At 40.5% G+C, this 18,471-nt stretch overlaps 3 protein-coding genes across 3 annotated transcripts in view; 1 reads left to right on the top strand and 2 right to left on the bottom strand.

The window, feature by feature from the left end:
- LIPA (lipase A, lysosomal acid type) overlaps window positions 1-576 on the bottom strand; it is a 118,330-nt gene extending 117,754 nt beyond the window's left edge. The window contains exon 1 of the mRNA XM_045507378.2: window positions 438-576. The gene's annotated coding sequence lies outside the window, so the exon portion shown is untranslated. The remainder of the gene's footprint in view (window positions 1-437) is intronic.
- Window positions 577-592: 16 nt separating this feature from the next.
- LOC105081904 (interferon-induced protein with tetratricopeptide repeats 5) lies at window positions 593-11,222 on the top strand. Its single transcript, XM_074373995.1, has 2 exons — window positions 593-745; window positions 8,192-11,222. The coding sequence occupies exons 1-2, from the start codon at window positions 741-743 to the stop codon at window positions 9,633-9,635; spliced, it is 1,449 nt and encodes a 482-aa protein (XP_074230096.1). The 5' UTR covers window positions 593-740; the 3' UTR covers window positions 9,636-11,222.
- Window positions 11,223-13,049: 1,827 nt separating this feature from the next.
- The window catches only part of SLC16A12 (solute carrier family 16 member 12), a 90,674-nt gene continuing 85,252 nt past the window's right edge, over window positions 13,050-18,471 (bottom strand). Inside the window, exon 7 of the mRNA XM_074373994.1 lies at window positions 13,050-13,267. Coding sequence (XP_074230095.1) covers window positions 13,254-13,267 — 14 coding nt within the window. The 3' untranslated portion in view covers window positions 13,050-13,253. The remainder of the gene's footprint in view (window positions 13,268-18,471) is intronic.

Raw genomic sequence — 18,471 nt, 5'->3', positions numbered from 1 at the left:
ATCTTTATTGGGATCTTATTACAGGAAGCACGGTTGGCGAGGGCACTTTCATATAATTGTGCATGGGAGTGTACACAGCTCTCTGCAAAGCTATTTGGCAATAGCTATCAATTTTCAATGTGTATACATTCTGAACCCCAAATTTCTCTAGATTTACTCATTGGAAATTATGGCACAAGCGCACAGCATTGCATCTGTGTTTGTTGAATCCAGACTTCAACTTAGGATGTAGAAGGCTGGAAAGAGCATCACTGCCACCCAATAAAAATAACGCTGAACAATCTCCTGTCATCTTAGTTAAAATGTAAATCAACAGCAACAACCAAAAAAAGTTAATGGAGAGGCACGGGGACTCGGCGAAGGAAGTGCGGGTGGAGACTTAAGTCCCGAGGCCCAGCTACAAATTCCACCCTGAACGACCCCCGCGGGGTGCAAACCTCTTGCCGTGGCTCCTCAGCCCGCCGGCCGGGGCTCACTCAACTCTTCCAGAAGTTTCTGTTTGCTGAAGCTGGACTCCGCCTAGTCAGAGATCAGATTCACTTTCCAGTTTCCTTTTCCCGCGGAGGCCCTGCCTTTAACAAAGACGACCGCCCGCGCGCGGCCGTAGCGCTGCGGACCCCGCTCCCGCGCGCACGCGCAGACGCACGCGCGCTGTCGCTCAGCCGCGCAGGAGCCCGGTGCTGAGGAGAAAGCCTGAGGGGACCCGCGCTTCGCAGGACGGCCCGCAGAGCCCAGCCATCATGAGGTAAGGGCTTCTCCTCCCCAGCTCCCTGTGGCCTTTGTTTCAGACCCGCGTATCTCCGCTGTTCCGTTTCCTCCGCGGCGCTGCGGCCCTTGAAGGGGCCGAGCTCCTGGAGCCCGGCCGCCTGGCCGCCCGGCGTCCGCGTTGGAGGACGCTCCCTGGGAGCCGCGCCCGGGTGCGGGGTGGCCGGAGGCGGGTCTGTCGAGGAGGGAGGCCGAGGGGACCCTTCCGGTGGGTCCCGATCCTCCCGGGCGTCGAAGGTCGGGACTGTCGGGCCGGCAGGCCGGGCGACGCGCCCCGCGGGCCTGTCACCTCCCTGGGGCTCCTGGGTCCGCCGCCCCCGGGGTCGGTGCGGGCAGCCGCTGCGTGGCCGGATCTCCGCAGCCGCAGCCCCCGCGTCACACACGCCTGCTCCTGCCATTTTGCCTTTCTCATGCCTGGGTCTGGTCTCGTCCCTTCCTTTGTACGTGGACAGATTGTTCTGGTTCCGCCCCATCCGCCGTGTTAGGAGCCTTCTTTCTCTGTCTCCCTTACTGGTTTGGGAGCGGGGGGGGGGGGGGGCTTGGCTCCCCTATTTTATCTGCCCCCCGCCCGGCACGTGGTTAGCGAACTGTCCGCATTTAGGAAGTTAGAGTGGGGGGTTCGGATCTTGGGCTCCTGAAGCCCATAAGGCCCTTTGTTCTAAATCCTGATTCTGACCACCTACTACTAGTTGGATGACCCAAAGCAAAGTTGCTTAAACTCGGTGAGTCTGTTTCTTATCCGTAAAAATTGATGGCATCTATCTCTTAGGACTGTGGAAAGGGTTCTTTGACTGCCTAGCACATAACATTTGCAAACGTTCACTATCCTAAGTTTAAAAAAAAAAAAAAACGTTAATGCCTCACTTCTAACATTTGTGGGAAGGGAGGGAGGTGGGAGGTCTCAGAAAGAGAAGAAACAAGGAGGAAGAGGCAGGTGCTCTGTATGTGGATGCAGGATGGGCTGAAAAAGGGGTGGACCCTATTGGCCAATAACTGTCTCCCAAGGACAATGAAAGACTGCTCCTTCTTGGCAAAAAAATAATAATTAAGTAAAATTACCTAGAGATAAATGTCTCTGCAGACACAAAAGCCTCTCTCTTTCAGCTTCCTAGAGACAATGTGTAAAAAGTAAAACTTCTCATAGTGTCTAGTTGTGCATAAATTCCACAGGGTGTGTGCAAGCACTTTGAGATCTCCCAACCACATTCGTGATGCCTGAGGCAGCCCTCCCTCCTCACTGCTCTAGGGCAGAGGCAGATGTTCATTTTACTCCACAGAGGAGCAGAGGGCTGGTAAGCCGGTCTTGTTCACGGGTGTAGTGGATCTGGGTAGGCTGTTAAGGGCATTGCATGTCTTGCCTGTGGTTTTGGTGCATTTACACAAAAGGGAACAGCTGCCAAGAGACAGTCATCCCATGTTTCCCAGTCAGCAACATAGAAAACAGTCCAAAACTTAATTTCAAAATCCAAACATGGAGCCAGAGAGAGAGCATGCCAAAAACAAATAGGATAGGGAAGACTGAAGTGGGAGAAAATTTAGAGCCATTAGCAGGATGGGAAGAACTAGCAGGAATTCCCTCATCCAAAATTCAGGTGCTTTTTTTAATGCTAGGCCTATGCCTCTGGGCTGGAAATGCCAGAAGCTACCAGTACGGAAGGGCATTCATTCATTCATTCATTCATTCACTTAACACATATTTATTATTGAGCTTCTATTAAATGCCTGAAATAATAGATTCTGGGCACACAGAGGTGAAAAAATAAAAGCAGAACGAAGTCACTGTCGTCATTTAAATGGGGGAAATAGACAACCAATAGTTAAATGAGTATATAATCAACATAACTGAGAAATTGATAAGAGCTATAAGGAAAATAAAATAATGTAATGGGCTAAGAGAGTGACCTAGAATAGAGGGGGTTATTTTAGATAACTGCCACAGGTGGCTTCTTGAGTGGGGAATATTTGAGCTGAGTTAAAGGAAAGAGCTAGTCATACAAAGTTTTAGGAGCAGAGCATTCCAAGTAGAGTAAAAACAGCAGGTGTAAAACTCTTTGAACTCGATATATTCAAGATAGGAAGAAGGTCAGTATGTCTAAAACGCAGTGAATGAGGAGGAGAGTACGATGAGAGAAGGCTGGATAAGTAGACAAGTCCAGCTCCTTCAGGGACTTGTAAGACGTGGCAAAGGCTAGCATACAATCTAAGGGTATTGGGAAGCTATCGGGAGATTTTAAACCAGGGGACTGATGTAATCTGGTTTTTATTTTCAAAAGTTTACTAATACTGTATGGGACAAAAAGTGGAAACAGGGAGACCAGATTTTTGCCCAAGCTCAAAGGAAAGGTAATAGTGGTTTAGATCAGGAAAATAGCAGTGAAAATGGAGAAAAGTGGATGGATTTGAGATACATTTGGGTTGTAGAATTAACAGGACTTCATACTGGATTGGATGCGGGGTTGAGTGAAGGAAAGGAGATTACGCCTAGGTTATTTGACTTGTGGAACTAAGAGGTACCAAACAAGCTGGGGGAGACTGGGGGGTGGGAGGGGGACAGGCTTAAGGAACCCAGATTTCTGTATTGGATATATTTATTTGAGATGCCAGCTGAACTTACAATTAAAGTTGTAAACTAAAAATTAGGTTAAGTCTGGAATTCAGGGGAGAGATCAGAGACAGAGGAAATACCTTGGAAGATTATCAGCATATACATCAGAAAGTCTTTCACTGGATTATGGGGAAAGGTATTTTGATTCCCTTATATTAATAATGATGATAATTGTATGTTTGATAACTAAGATTTTTGCCCTTCCTTTCTAATACATTTTTTACCCAGCTCTTTTGTTATTTGAAAGAATCATTAATCCTTAAATAAATAAATCTCTCTGCTGCTCTGCAGCATGTCCTAGTGAAAAGGAGCTCCATCTCAAAACAGTGTAGAATCCTGTGACTTTAGATTGAGGGCTCATATTTGAAACCATTGTTTTCTTAACCTGAGACCTTTAAATATGTGGCATGTCTTTTCCAATGGGCAGTCACACAGACCTCTTACCTGCTCTTTAAGCTGTCCTAAAATCCCTTCATATTTTCCTTTTAGGGCCTTCCCAGGCAAAGTGATTTTTATGTAATTAGGTATATCCTATTTTTATTTTAAAGCAAACTGTTCTGAAAAAAAAAAAACCCTCCCATTTTTATGTTAAAGAGTTAGTATAGTATTACAGTTGAAAGGCATAGCTTTTGTTTGAGTCAGGCAGAACTAGGTTTGAATCTATGCTCAACCACTTTATAGCACGGTAACCCTGGGCATGTAATTTAATCCATAAAACTGTGAAAATAATAACAGGTTGTTCTAAAAAGTAAATGTAATTTGTATAAAGTGCTTGGCACACTGCCTGGCATGTAGTAAACTATCAGTGAATGGTAGCCTTAGCTTTTCGTGGGCTGGATTTGGTTTGGTTTGGTTTGGTTTTTTGAGTTCTCATCTGATTCTAGATAGTATATTATTGAAATGTAACATTAATACTAATGAGCTGAATCTGTAGTTGTTTTCTTAAACATATCCTTGTTTGTCCTTTAGTTTAGCTCTTCACCTTGAAAAAAATAGCAAAAACTTCAAGTTAAAGGAGAGATCTAACTTGTTGTTCTTGAGGCTTCTTTATCCACTAAACTCTGTAGGCCTAGTGTCTCCAACTGTCCCATCCCATACAGTAACCACTAGTCATATGTGACTATTTAAATGAATTAAAAGTAAATAAAGTATAAAATTCAGTTCCTTGGTTATACTAGCCACATTTCAAGTGATCAGTGGCCATGTGTGGCTAGTGTCTACCGGGTCTCCTGGTTTACCTGCTCCCCTACTGATTATTCTTTCTTGGCCTCGTTTCGTGGTCTTTCTACCCTGCTTGACCTGAAATACCTGTTTTTTACCTCTCTGTCTGTACTCACTCCTTAGGTAATTTCATTTTAGATCTCATGGTTCTAAAATTCATTTGCATGCTGATGACTCTCAATTTTATGTCCTTAGTTTTAACTTCATTCCTCATCTCCAGAATTTTCTTCATTAATATCCAACTTCATACTTGACATCTTCACCTGAGTGTCTAATAGATATCTCAGAATTAACATTTACCCACTTAGTTCCCAAGATCAAAAGCATAGGCATCATCCTTGATTCCCTCTTTCCCTCATGGCCCTCCCCGTAACCCAATCCATCAGAAAGACCCGTCAGGTCTGCCTTTGAAATATAACCATCCTATCCTCACCAAACCTCTGCTACAACCTGAGTGTAAGCTTGCATCATCTTTCTCTAGATTCCTCTGAAGGAATTCTGGATTGCTACTGACAGCTGCTGCCTTCATATCTCTGTCAGGGAGATTTGCTCTGGCCTTGCTCTTTAAATTTATAAACTACTTCCCAGACCCCCACTAGCCTCTCATTTCCCTGCTTACTTTTCCTCCTTAGCACTTGTTATAATCTCACATATTCTGTTTTTTCATGTTTTTTGATCCTTTTTGGCATATCCTAGAGTCCAGCCATGTTAGAATGTAAGCTACATGAAGTCAGGATTTTTTTTCCCTTTTTGTTCACTACTGTATTCCCAACACTTAGAACAGTGCTCTGCATATAGTAGGTTCTCAATAAATATTTTAAAAATAAATAGCTTTCCCACCAATTCTGTTCCCTCTCTTGACCTCCTATCATCTATTCTCTACAGATCAGCCAGAGGGATTTTTTAAACCAAGATCTAACATTACCATTTCCCTCCTTAAAAAATCTTCCTCTAGTAGTTTTCCATTGCACTTAGAGTAAAATTTATATTCCTTACCATGGCCTACCAAACTGCATCATCTGTCCCCGCCTACTGCTGTGCCTCGTCTCCCGCTACTCCCCTTTTTATTTACTATGCTTCTGCCACACTTTCCTTGCTTCTGTTCCCTGGGAACACTCCAACTTTGCCTTTGTCAGGGCCTCTGTACTCGCTGGCCCCTCAGCCCAAATCAGCATTACTGACATACTGACATTTCAGCCTCAGCATTATTGACATTTGGGGCTGGATGATTCTTTTTGTTGGTATATTTAGTAGCATCCCTGGCCTTGACCTAGTAGATGCCAGGAGCATTTCTCCAGCAGTGACAACCAAAATTGTCTCCAGACATTACCAGATGTCCCCTGTGGGGCAAAATCACCCTGGTTGAGAAGCACTGGCTTAGAGCATTCTGCCCTCTGATCTTTTATGACAGCCTTCTTTTCATTGTTGAATGAATTCAACTGCCCCTTTGTACAAGGGCTATTCCTTAACATTCATAACTAAAGGACCCCACCCCAATCACCTCCATCACTTAATCCCATTTTTTTTATTTATTTTTATTTTTTTATTTTTTTAACACTTACTACTATCTGGAATTATGTTGTCCATTGATTTACCTACATGTTTATTTTCTGTCAGCTCCTTTTGTTCCATCCTCTCCTATATTAGAATTACCATGAAGAAAGTCCTTTTTCTATCTTGCTCAGTATTATATTCATTACAGGTAGCATATGACCTCACATGTATGACATGAGATGATCCATAAATGTTTATTGATAGAAATATTTCTATAGTCCCCATAAACATATATATATATATATATATATATATATATATATATACACACACACACACACACACACATACATATGTACAGGCATACATAGAAGGGGTGGGTCCTGTGTGCAGCAGAAAGGGAAATAGACACACATTGTACACTGTACATCCCCGAATTAGAGCATTTCCCTCTTTGAGAGAAGCCTTAAGTAATTTTTTCTGTAAATTTTTTCTGCGACATTGAGACCCTTAATTATTCCCAACAGTAGATTTAGAAAGTCTTTTCTGACTACCTCACCACTACCATCCATGAAACAAACAAAACTAGATATATTAGTCAGCATTTTGTCAGTTGTAGACAGTAGAAACCCGATTAAAACTAGCTTAAGCAAAAAGAGAGGGAGAGATTATTTCCTTAAGAAAATAGGAGTCCAGAGATGGACAAGGTGTTCCAGGCAATACCTGGATCCTGGTGTTTAGTCAATATCTCAAGCAATCTGTCTTTCTTCCTAAGCTCTGCTTTCCTCTTTGTTTGATTCTTTCTCAGGCAAGCTCTCCTCAAAAGTCTGGAAAGATAGTCACCAGCAACTCCAGGTTATATCCTACCAACTTAAAATTTTTAGAAGGAAGAGAGCTACTTCCAGCAAAGCCCCACTTCAGCAAAATTATATTTTAATTGAATTCTCTTTGACTAAAGATCACTGGGACCAGGGAATGGCTGGAATATTGTGTGCCTTCCTACACACTGGAGGAAAGGGTAGAGAGCCTGTCTCAAATCACATGGACTGAGAGTAGGGGCAGATGTTGTTCCACCAAGTGAAAGCCACAGATGTCCACAACACTGGACTATCTGCCCTTCCCAAGTCACTTCCATGGAACTTTATTGGAATGCTGAGTTGTAACTGTTTACTTATAAGATGTATATAAGCAGGGCTGTGTCTTGTTCACAGTTACATCCCCAGGGTTATTCTGAAGATCTGGCACATAAGAGCCTCCCAATAGTGAATAAATATTTCCTGTCCCTTCCTTCCTCCTTCATCTTCCTAGTTTTAGAGACAGTGTTTCCAATGGGCCCTATCAAGGTTGCACTGTGTCTGGCACAAAGGGAGTTGAACAAGTATTTGTGAAGTGTTAAGGGCATTGAGAAGTTAATGATAGGTGTTAGCCTTTATTTTTGCCCACAACTCTAAAGGTCAGAAGGATGTGACACTTAAATCAAAACCTACTAAGCTTCCTTTTACCTCTTCCCCATTTTCTCTAAATCTTTGTTGTTCTCTTTACGTGTATATCAAATGTATACTTCTCATCTCTCGGTATATTTGTTCCTGTCTGATCTGTGTTTTTTTTCTCTGTGGGGTTTCTTTCTCTGCAAAAATTATATATTCATGTGGCTTCTCTGTCTCCTGTACTACTACTTCTTATTTCTCACCTCTTTCCTTTTACTACTCACAATACAGAAATGATTTTTTATGTTATTTATTAACTGTGAGCACATCTATTATAGTAAATTTTCAAGGCTAGTAAATAAAATATTTTAAATTCCTCTCTATAAAAACAGGTGGTCCTTGTGGATTAGTGACTGCCAAAAGGAAATAGATACCCTGTAACATAGAAAATGCTGTCATCTTCCCAGAATTAGCTTTGGAACAAATAATGTGATTTTAATGAAATATTTCTAGGACATAAATGTATGCAGAGGAAACTAGTATAAAATTATAGTAGCCTAGTACTTAAACTGTTATATCAAATAGATAAAATTGCTTATTAAAGAAGAACTCTAAGGTTTAAAAATTTATTATTTCCTTTATTTCTTCAAAAATTAAAAAAGGATTTTATCTTTGACAGTGAAATTCCTAAGGACTCCTTGAAGGCCATTCTGTTGGAGTTAGAATGTCACTTTACATGGAATTTACTTAAGGAAGACATCGATCTGTTTGATGTGGAAGATACAATTGGGCAACAGCTTGAATTTCTTACCACAAAATCCAGACTCACTCTTTATAACCTATTGGCCTATGTGAAACACCTAAAGGGCCAAAATAAAGATGCCTTAGAGTGCTTGAAACAGGCAGAAGAAATAATACAGCGAGAGCACTCAGACAAAGTAGAAGTACGAAGTCTGGTCACCTGGGGAAACTACGCCTGGGTGTATTATCACATGGACCAGCTTAAAGAAGCTCAGAATTATATAGACAAAGTAGGGAACGTCTGTAAGAAATTGTCCAGTCCTTCTAACTACAAGTTGGAGTGTCCAGAGATTGACTGTGAGAAAGGGTGGGCACTCTTGAAATTTGGAGGAAAGTATTACCAAAAGGCTAAAGCAGCTTTTGAGAAGGCTCTGGAAGCGGAACCAGACAATCCAGAATTTAACATTGGCTATGCCATCACGGTGTATCGGCTGGATGACTCTGACAGAGAAGGGTCTATAAAGAGCTTTTCTCTGGGCCCCCTGAGGAAAGCTGTTACCCTGAATCCAGATAATTCCTACATTAAGGTTTTTCTGGCACTGAAGCTTCAAGATGTACATGCAGAAGCTGAAGGGGAAAAGTACATTGAAGAAATCCTGGGCCAAATAGCATCCCAGCCTTATGTCCTTCGTTATGCAGCCAAATTCTACAGGAGAAAAAATTCCTGGGACAAAGCTCTTGAACTTTTGAAAAAGGCCTTGGAGGCAACACCAACCTCTTCTTTCCTGCATCACCAAATGGGACTTTGCTATAGGGCACAAATGATCCAAATCAAGAAGGCCACTCGCAACAGACCTAAAGGAAAGGATAAACTGAAAGTTGACGAGCTGATTACATCTGCTATATTTCATTTCAAATCAGCTGTGGAGCGAGACTCTATGTTTGCATTTGCCTACACAGACCTGGCCAACATGTATGCTGAGGGAGGCCAGTACAGCAATGCTGAAGACATTTTTCAGAAAGCTCTTCGTCTGGAGAACATAACTGATGACCACAAACATCAAATCCACTACCACTATGGCCGCTTTCAGGAATTTCATCGTAAATCAGAAAATACTGCCATCCACCATTATTTAGAAGCCTTAAAGGTCAAAGACAGGTCATCGCTGCGTACCAAACTGACAAGTGCTCTGAAGAAACTGGCTACCAAGAGGCTTGGTCACAATGCTTCAGATGTGCAGAGTTTAAGTGCCCTAGGGTTTGTTTACAAGCTGGAGGGAGAAAAGAGGCAAGCTGCTGAGTACTACGAGAGGGCCCAAAAGATAGATCCAGAAAATGCAGAATTTCTTACTGCTCTCTGTGAGCTTCGACTTTCCATTTAAATACTTACTCTAGGATATTAGATCTAAGCTTCTGTCTCCATTTTGGGTTCTTATATTTTTGTTTATTGTTTTAATCCATTGTTCATTATAGAGCTAACTTTTATTGAATTTTTTTGGGGTACCACGCATCATGCTACATGCTTTATATACATTATGATGAATCTTTTGCTGTTTTTTTTAAATTAAACTATAGTAATCCATTGAGAAACAGCAAAATTTCAGCTGTTGTAACTTTTAAAAATCATATGGTCATTGTGACTTTGTAATCTATCTCTGCTATTTATAATAATTTTCTGATGAAATTTTGTCAAATTTTCCACGTTACTTATGCTGTGAGTATAATTCTGCATAAGCCTTCGATACCTAAGTCAGGAACACTCTTTCAGGAGTGTAAAATTATATTAGTTAAGCTCTTAACTACGTAGCTTGCAAAAGATGGAAACTTCTAGTTACAGATGTTCTGACTTTGATGCAGATATTTAACCATCAACCTGATAGTTACCTAAAGAATGCTTTTTGTTGGAAGAAAAAAACATAATAAAAAGCTTGTCATCCTTGATGACTTCAATAAAAGGAGAAAAAACTAGAACATGAGAGAAAAATTTCCTCAAATGTAGAACTTTAGGGACCCATGAAAAATCCAAAGTATTATCTCCCAAAATGTTCATTAAGTAGCTAGAAGTAGTGATGAGGGAAAAAAATGAATAATGGAAAATAATTAGTCTCAAGTTTTGCTAGTTCTTTTAACTAGAATAAACATAAACTGAATCTGGATTGAATTGATTTTATTCCTTCCAATTAAAATTGCAGTATTTTAGGTTAAAATTATTGAGGTAAGAAGCAGACTAATTGAGAAATTGGGAGAAATTATAAACCAATGGGTAAAGCGGATGCCTCTAACCTACATCCTTAGATTACCAAGATTTCAGTGATTTAGTTTTGGGTCTGCCCATAATTTATGGCCTTTGGTTAACTGTTTTAATATTCCAAAGTTACCTCTGTGAAGTTTTTCCTTTTGTCTGAAGTTTTCAGATTGGTATGTTTTCCTATAGATCCTCTAGGAATACTTAAGCCCTGTTTCCAGTTTTAATACCCACCTTGAAGGATCTCTGCTTAAGGGCTTTTATCCCAGAGGACTTTTTAAATCGGGATGTTGCTAGAAGTGGATTCTTCAGTGTTGTTTCTTTGATTATAGACTACACAATTGTATTTACCACCACAGTATTAGTGGAAGAATGTGCCATATGATTTAATTCTCCTTTACCTCCAATGTAGTTCTTAAAACTACTGTGTATATGCATATTTTTTTTACTTTTTGTTACTGTTTTTTATTTTTTAAAATTTCTATTATGGTTTTGATTTTTATAAAAATAATTTCTCATTGTAAAATCTCAAACAATACAGAACTATATGAATTTAAAAGTAAGAGTGCTCCCCTCACTGTACCCCAGTTCCATACACCCTACCAAGGTAAACTGTTGACAGTTTGCTATGTATCCTTTCAGATATTTTTTTCTATGCATATTCAAACATAAATACTGCAGTGTATCTCATGAATTAAATTTTTAAATGTTTGTTTTATTTATATCCCTGCTGTTTCTGTTTATTTTGCTCATTTCATTTGTTTATTCAAGAAGAAAGAATAAGCAAGAACAGTCTTTATTCAAGTATTTCAGTAATTTAGGACTGAAGTTCTGACCTATCAGTAGAAGCATATGTTCTATTTTGCAGCAAATATTTTATTTTGCGGCAAGTCATTTCTCCTGTTGGAAATAATGTTATGATTAAGGTTATGATCCCAAGTAAAGATTTCGCATGCAATAAAATTACAGTTGTGTATCAAAACAAAGATAAAACTATAAACCTCTATATTTAAACATTAGATTTTAAAGTCAATTAAATGATATTAAAATACTGAAATATATAAGAAGTCATACTAAGAAACTAAAATCAGCATATGAAAAATAAAGCTGTATAATATTGAACTAAAATTAATATTTATATTAACTTAAAATTTTGTCAATAATTGTACTTGCTTTCCTACAATTTATAACTATTTAGAAATACTTTCATAGACTCTTGGGTTTAAAAAAGACCTCCAAATTCACCTTTGTCAATTAGCCATCAAAACTTGAAGCTTGAATTATCTTCCTAAATGATAATTTCATCTTTAAATGGTCCTTATTCTTAGAAAGGTGTTTCTTCCATTTAACTGAAGACTTCTAGCCTGTAGTTTACACACTTTGGTCAGTCCTTAGGGACCTCAAAGATTTAATCCTTTCTAGAGGTGACATTTTGTATCAGTTAAAACTCTTGATTGAAGATCAGAAAACTTAGCTCAAACCAACCTAAGCAAAAATGGGAATACAATGGCTGATTGATTTAATAGTCCAGGGGCAGCACTAAATTCAGATAAATTTGAAGAAACAAATGAATCGCCAAATACACCTGGCTATTATTGGAAGTCAAGTGATTCTGAGTAGCCAAAAACCAAATGTCTACTACACACATCTTAAAGTATTTGAAGACAATTGCCCTATGTCCCCTGAAACTTCTTTAAGTTAAATATGCCATTTTCTTTCACCCACCCCCATAAGACATTTTGAAGTCTCCTCCCCATCATGGTTATTTTGAATTCTCTCCAAATTGTCTTCATCCTCTTCTAATGGTTTGTGCACAGGGTTTAACTTAATATTGAAAGTGAGGTTTTAGGATTCTTTTCTATGAACTACACTTAATGTAGCCAAAATAATAATATCCACTTCCTATCTTCTTATTTGTATGTTCTTCCACACATGCCATTTTAAGGCATTCCTTTCACATCCTATACCTGAGCATTTTGGCTTTTGAAAGTGTTGTATGTCACTTAGCATCATTCAGCCCTTCAATTCAGATGACCCATATCTCTTAAATTGTTGAAGAAATATTTGTATATAGGATGCTATGCATTGCAAATAACAGATAATAGAAAACCCAACTTAAGCTGTCTTTAAACCATAAGAAACAAAAATAAATCTTGTTTTCAAGCATGCTTTGCAATCTTTGCAAAGCAGTGTGACCAAGACACAATCACTATCTCTACTTCTCAGCTGATGTATCAAATTTGGTTCCATTCTGAGAAAACTACCTTTATGATCCTAAGATGGCTGCCACGTGCACTCTTACCTCTATGTGGTGGAAAAGAGCTTACCTCCTCCCTCAGCCATCTCAGAAGACCAGGCTTGCAGTCTGATAGAACCATCTTAGGTTACATGTTCATTTTCAAATCATAGCCAGGGAGGACGGTACCATGCTCATTAGGCCTGAGACATAGCTGACACAGCAAGCCAGGAATAAGGAGAAAGTTGACTTCCCTGGAAGCACATGGTCTGCAAGGTGCAGGGATGAAATTATCAAGAAAAGAACACCAAAAGGTATGTAAATTCAAATTGTGCCTTCTTTCCCACTCCATACATTTCTCTGTGGCAGGAAAAGTATTTCAAAAAGGAGCTAGTCATTCTAGCTCTAGTCATTACGGAAGCCCCCAGTAAACTTTTTCTGTTGGGATTTCAGGAGCTGTATCTCCTCGGTCTGGTTCTCTTCTTCCTCATCTTCATTCCTTCAGGTCTGTTCTAAGCATCATGGAGGGCGGCCTAGTAGGGGGTGGTGTATGAAAGGCAGAACAAGGGAAGAGGTTATATTCACATTGTAGCACCTGCTACCAGCTGTAATCCAGACAATTTCAAAAAACAGGTAGAACGACCAGAGGCATCATGGCTTGTGAAAGTGTATGAAGCACCAAAGATGGCTGTGTTGACTGAAGTAGTGACCTGTATCCAGTGAAACCATGCAGCCCCTGAAAAAGCCATCACCAGCTTATTCACCAGCTGCTGTGAGGTCTACAGGCCTTGAACTGAACTAGTTCGAATTTAAAGTGATAAAAGTATATGATAAAAGGGCATGGAGTGACCTAGACATTGGAAGACAACCAGATTACCTATGTGGTCAGCCTGTGTGTGTGTGTGTGTGTGTGTGTGTGTATCCTGCAATGGTAAAAACCCATATAAAAAACAACTGCTTTGCATCCACTATATTATAAGGTACTTTAATATGTTACCTTATTTTTTTTAATTGAGTTATACTCAGTTTACAATGTTGTGTCAATTTCCAGAGTAGAGCACAATTTTTCAGTTATACATGAACATACATATATTCATTGTCACATTCATTTTCACTGAGCTACCACAAGATCTTGTATATATTTCCCTGTGCTATGCAGTGTAATCTTGCTTATTTATTCTACATATGCCTGTCAGTATCTACAAATTTCGAATATGTTACCTTATTTAACTGTCTGAACACTAAAAATGAATACATCAATGCTCAGAAGTCAGTTAAGAAACTATCAAAATCACAGAATCTACCAAGTTACTAAGTGGTAGGATTTAAAACCAGATCTGACCTAATTTACAGTCTACTCTCTCTCCATTGCATCAGTGGTTCATAAACCTTACCCTAAATCAGAACCACCGGTGAAGCTTTTTAAAAGTCAAATTCCCAGGTCCCATTACAGATGTACCAAACCAGAACCTGTAGAGGTGGGACCTATATATTTATGGGTGGGGCCTACGTATAGCACCCAAAGTGATGCATTCGTAAACAGAAATCCTGAGAGAAACTATACATGTGTTAGGTAAAAGTTAATAGCCCAAATTTAGACACAACTCACCCTATTATGTGGAAGCTCTCGAAATAAAAAGGTTAGGGGAAATAATAGAAAGAATAAGCAAGAATAATGTAGAAACAGAGGTTTGGGGAGGCTCTTACCTCAGAATGTCAGCCTGACTCACAACTCTGGGGCCACATCAACTAAGGCAGAAGGAGCTAACCCAGTGTTACCTTGAATCTCTTCCTAAAATTCCACATGTCTCCTCAGAATCCATCAGAGTTGCCCACTGCATAAACACATTGATCTCTCTCTCTCTCTCTCTCTCTCTCTCTCTCTCTCTCTCTCTCTCTCTCTCTCTCTCTCTCTCTCTCTCTCTCACACACACACACACACACACACGCACGCACACGCACACACACACACACACACACACATGCACACACGGAGCACTTTAGCCCCTCACACTCACAAACTGGGTTTTCGGGTTCAGGTCTCTCTCCCTCCTTCCCCCTTCCCCAAGGCCTGTCTCTGGACCCTGAGCATGAACTGTAGGTAGTCACCCTGTTCTTTTACCTGAACGCACATAACTCCAACATTCGTCACACAATTTAGAACATTCCCACATTCAAGGACCACTCAGACTGAGTCAGAAAGGATGATTTGCTTCAACTAACTTGTTTCCAGTAATCAGCAGACAAGAGCTGCCTCATACACAGGAGAAGTCTCTGGGGAACGTGGTCTACCACAGCACTTCTCAGGGTTGAATGTGCGTGCAGATCACTGGGGAACCTTGTTAAAAGGCAGGTTCTGACTGTAGATGTCACCAAAGGCTAAGATTCTGTGCTTTAACAAAGCTTCTAGGTAATAATGAAGTTGCTGTCCTTCTGACTACATTTTGAGTAGTAAGGGTCTACAACATTGATTCTCAAACTTGGCTGCACATTGGAATCACCTGAGAAATTAAAAAAAAAAAAAAAAAAACACTGATGTCTGGGTGCCACCCCAGAACTGATGTAATGGTATGGGGTGGAGCTCAGGCATTATGATGTTTAAGTCTCCCCAGTGATACTACTGTGCAACAAAGTTTGACAGCCACTGATCTACAATATGAAAAACTTAAAAAGAGAGTAAAATTAATTAGGCTAATAGGCTTAAGCCAGGAGATCTTAAATTCCTCGAGTATCTAATTTGTTTTTGAATCTCTTGGCATATAACATAGTATGTGGTATATAACAGGTCTCATAAAAGTTGCCTGAATTGCATTGCATAGTATCCTGCCCCCACCTCTGAAGTCTGGACTTACCAATTGACTCAAAACCTCTAAAATAGGTCCAAATCCTACTGCTTACATAAACAGCCTGTAGGCCAGTTAAGTTCTATGATACCAGGCCCAAGTTCTTTTTTTTTTTTTTTTTTTTGCGCCTGCTAGACAACCAAAAACTATACCCACTGAAGTGGTTGTAACTGCCCTTCAGGGTAATTTCACTCTTCAGGAAGAAAAAGGTGCCTCTTTCCCAAATCTCGAAGGTACTCTCAGAAACTGTTTTGTACAACACTCAACCTATGCTACCAGCCTCACAGGCCCTTATGTAACTCAGGCCCTCACTAGGAGAACAGGCGACTGGGGCTCAAGTGTTCCCACCACCCTTGCCAAATTTTTCTTCAAACTACTCTGTAGTCTAAGGTGCTTCCACCGAACTTTTCTTTCTTCTCTCTTGCACTTGAAGTCAGCCTTGCCTCACAGCCCTGTGGCTCTCCCTGCCTCTCCCTGCTGCATTCCATCTCCTCCTACAGGTGTTACCCTAATAAATTTCTTGTATGTTCAGTTGTATCTTGGTGTCTCCTTTTGAAGGTCAAATTAACTCACCTTGCCAAAGAAATGCAATTAGATGACTCTAATTGGCTGTAGAGTAAATCATGTTTACATAATAGAAACGCCACTTACGGTTTTTCAACTTTGGATCAGTAATTATGGTTACACAACAAACAAAAGTCTTATCAACCTTGATAGTATTTGAGTTGGAAAAGACAAAGAAGTTAAGGGAAAGGTAGAGAACAAAAACAAAACAAAGCTTTATTTTACATAAAGGAAGTCAAAAAGACATAGTTAAAATTTGATGGAATAAGAAATAAAGTTTTCAGTATGCTATCATAAATTATAAAACTAATTAAGTAACTAAAAATTGAGCCATAACTGTCAAAACTTAGGAGGAACTGGAATAAAAGGGGTTCTTTAAATTCAATAATTAAATCCTCACTTAACATAGCAGGGAACTAACAGATAAAGTTTATATTAGATCAAGAAACAGCATTACAAGCAGCCCACAGGCACCCACTGCAGGTGGGAACAGCTTTCCAAAAACTGACCTTCCTTCCTCTTTCCCTCCCTACCAAACAGCTGGTTTATATTTAATGTCCAGTCTTTTCTCACCTAACTTTCTGCTCTAACACTCCCTCCACTCCTCTCCCCCACTTCTCTCCCAGGACCACAGTCTCTCGTTCCTCAGCAATTCTCTTCTTAGCCAAGGTTCTCAGGGTCGTTGAGATGTGGTTTCCTTTCCACCTTAGCTTCCTCTTTTCCTGTGATCAAGCCATACACACCTTATCCCACCCGAAACAAAACGCTCACCCTTTCTGCCAGTGTCTCATTTACTCAGATAAATTTCTTCACAAAGCACTTTGCTGTACTTCATTTTAAGTGAATTTAAAAACAGATGCAATTACTAGAAATATGCACAGAAATGCCATGTATATATTCCCATATCTGCTCTGAACCTAGGGGTCCTCTATAAGTGATAAACTAGAATTCTCAGTATCTCCTTTCCTAAGGGCACCTAGGCAGAGTAAGCAACGAAATAATGAAGGCAAAATGTGTAAGTTTAGGGAAAGCCACACCACATGGAAGCGCACAGGGGCCTGCCTCATGGGTACACTCTGAAGGACAAGCATGGACTGATGTCTCTTGGATTGAACACTGAAGACACTGAACACACTGGCCTTTCCTATCCTTCAGGAAAAGCCATTCCTGTCTAAGCTTCTTCCATTCTACCATCAAGGGTAAAAGAAGGGGAGGGTAAAGAAAGAACGAGATGAACAGCCGAGAGTTCAGAAGTGAGCCTATAGGTTGGTTTCCTCTATACATGTCCCCAGCTTACCACCAGACGGGAGCGAAGCCCTAAAAAGGAGGGGATGCTAGTTCAGCCACATACACAGACTCCAGTGACACGTGCATCACCACAGCTAACTCACAGCTACACTGTATATAATCTGTACCAGGTGCTGTGCTAAGTGCATTACATACGTTAAGCTTATAAAATCCCGATAGATAAGCATTTTGCCATTTCCCTTTGCATATGAGTACACTGGAATTTAGAGACATTAAGTAAGCCCAAGGTCACACAGTTAATAAGAGGTAGGGAAAGGATTCAAACCCTGGATGTCTGGTTCTAGAATCTAGCATTTAACCACTAGATAATATTTTCTAAATAGTCTTAAAATTTGGAATGAAGGATGTGGGAAGATGGGGCCAATCTTTAAAGAGATTGTAGGAGAATGCTACACAGGACCCCATGAAGTTCAGACATTCTACAATCATAGGTCACCCAACACTTTCACAGAGACTCCCAAAACTCCCTGGAAGGGTGTATGAAAAGGAATAAACGCTACTCCAAAACCCCTGGAGAGAACGGCTTACGAAATCAAGCAGCTCGATCTAAGGGAACGGCGTAAGAGGGGGATGTGAGAAACCAGAGACTGGAATAAAGTCCCCAGTAAGGAAGCAAAGTTACTTTGGGAGGTTGAATGACTAGCAAGCGGTTAGAAGCCAGAACACCCAGTCCTTCGTCCTTGGTGTGTCCCACACACACACCAACCAGAATCAGCACCTTCACCCAGGGTGGAGAGCAACACAAGGCAGCAAGGGAGGAGGTCCCTGCAACTCGCGTGACAACCAGAAGTAGGCTGGGATCACCTGTCCCTTAATATCCCCAGGGTTGGCCTTGAGGCTCCAAGCCATGCACTTTGGAAGGTGGCTCTAAGCCCCCAATTCCATCGAATATTAATTTAGTTTACAGGTAGCTTCACGTCTGTTCACACACTTTCCCTTTTCCATACTGCCTTAACTCCAGTAACCTCATGCTTCAGTCTCACCAAAACAAACAACAAACATAAAACCCAAATCAACACCAA

Source organism: Camelus bactrianus, chromosome 11, assembly GCF_048773025.1.
Source record: "Camelus bactrianus isolate YW-2024 breed Bactrian camel chromosome 11, ASM4877302v1, whole genome shotgun sequence".
NCBI classification, from domain to species: Eukaryota; Metazoa; Chordata; class Mammalia; order Artiodactyla; family Camelidae; genus Camelus; species Camelus bactrianus.
This window is presented reverse-complemented; position numbering and strand designations above follow the sequence as displayed.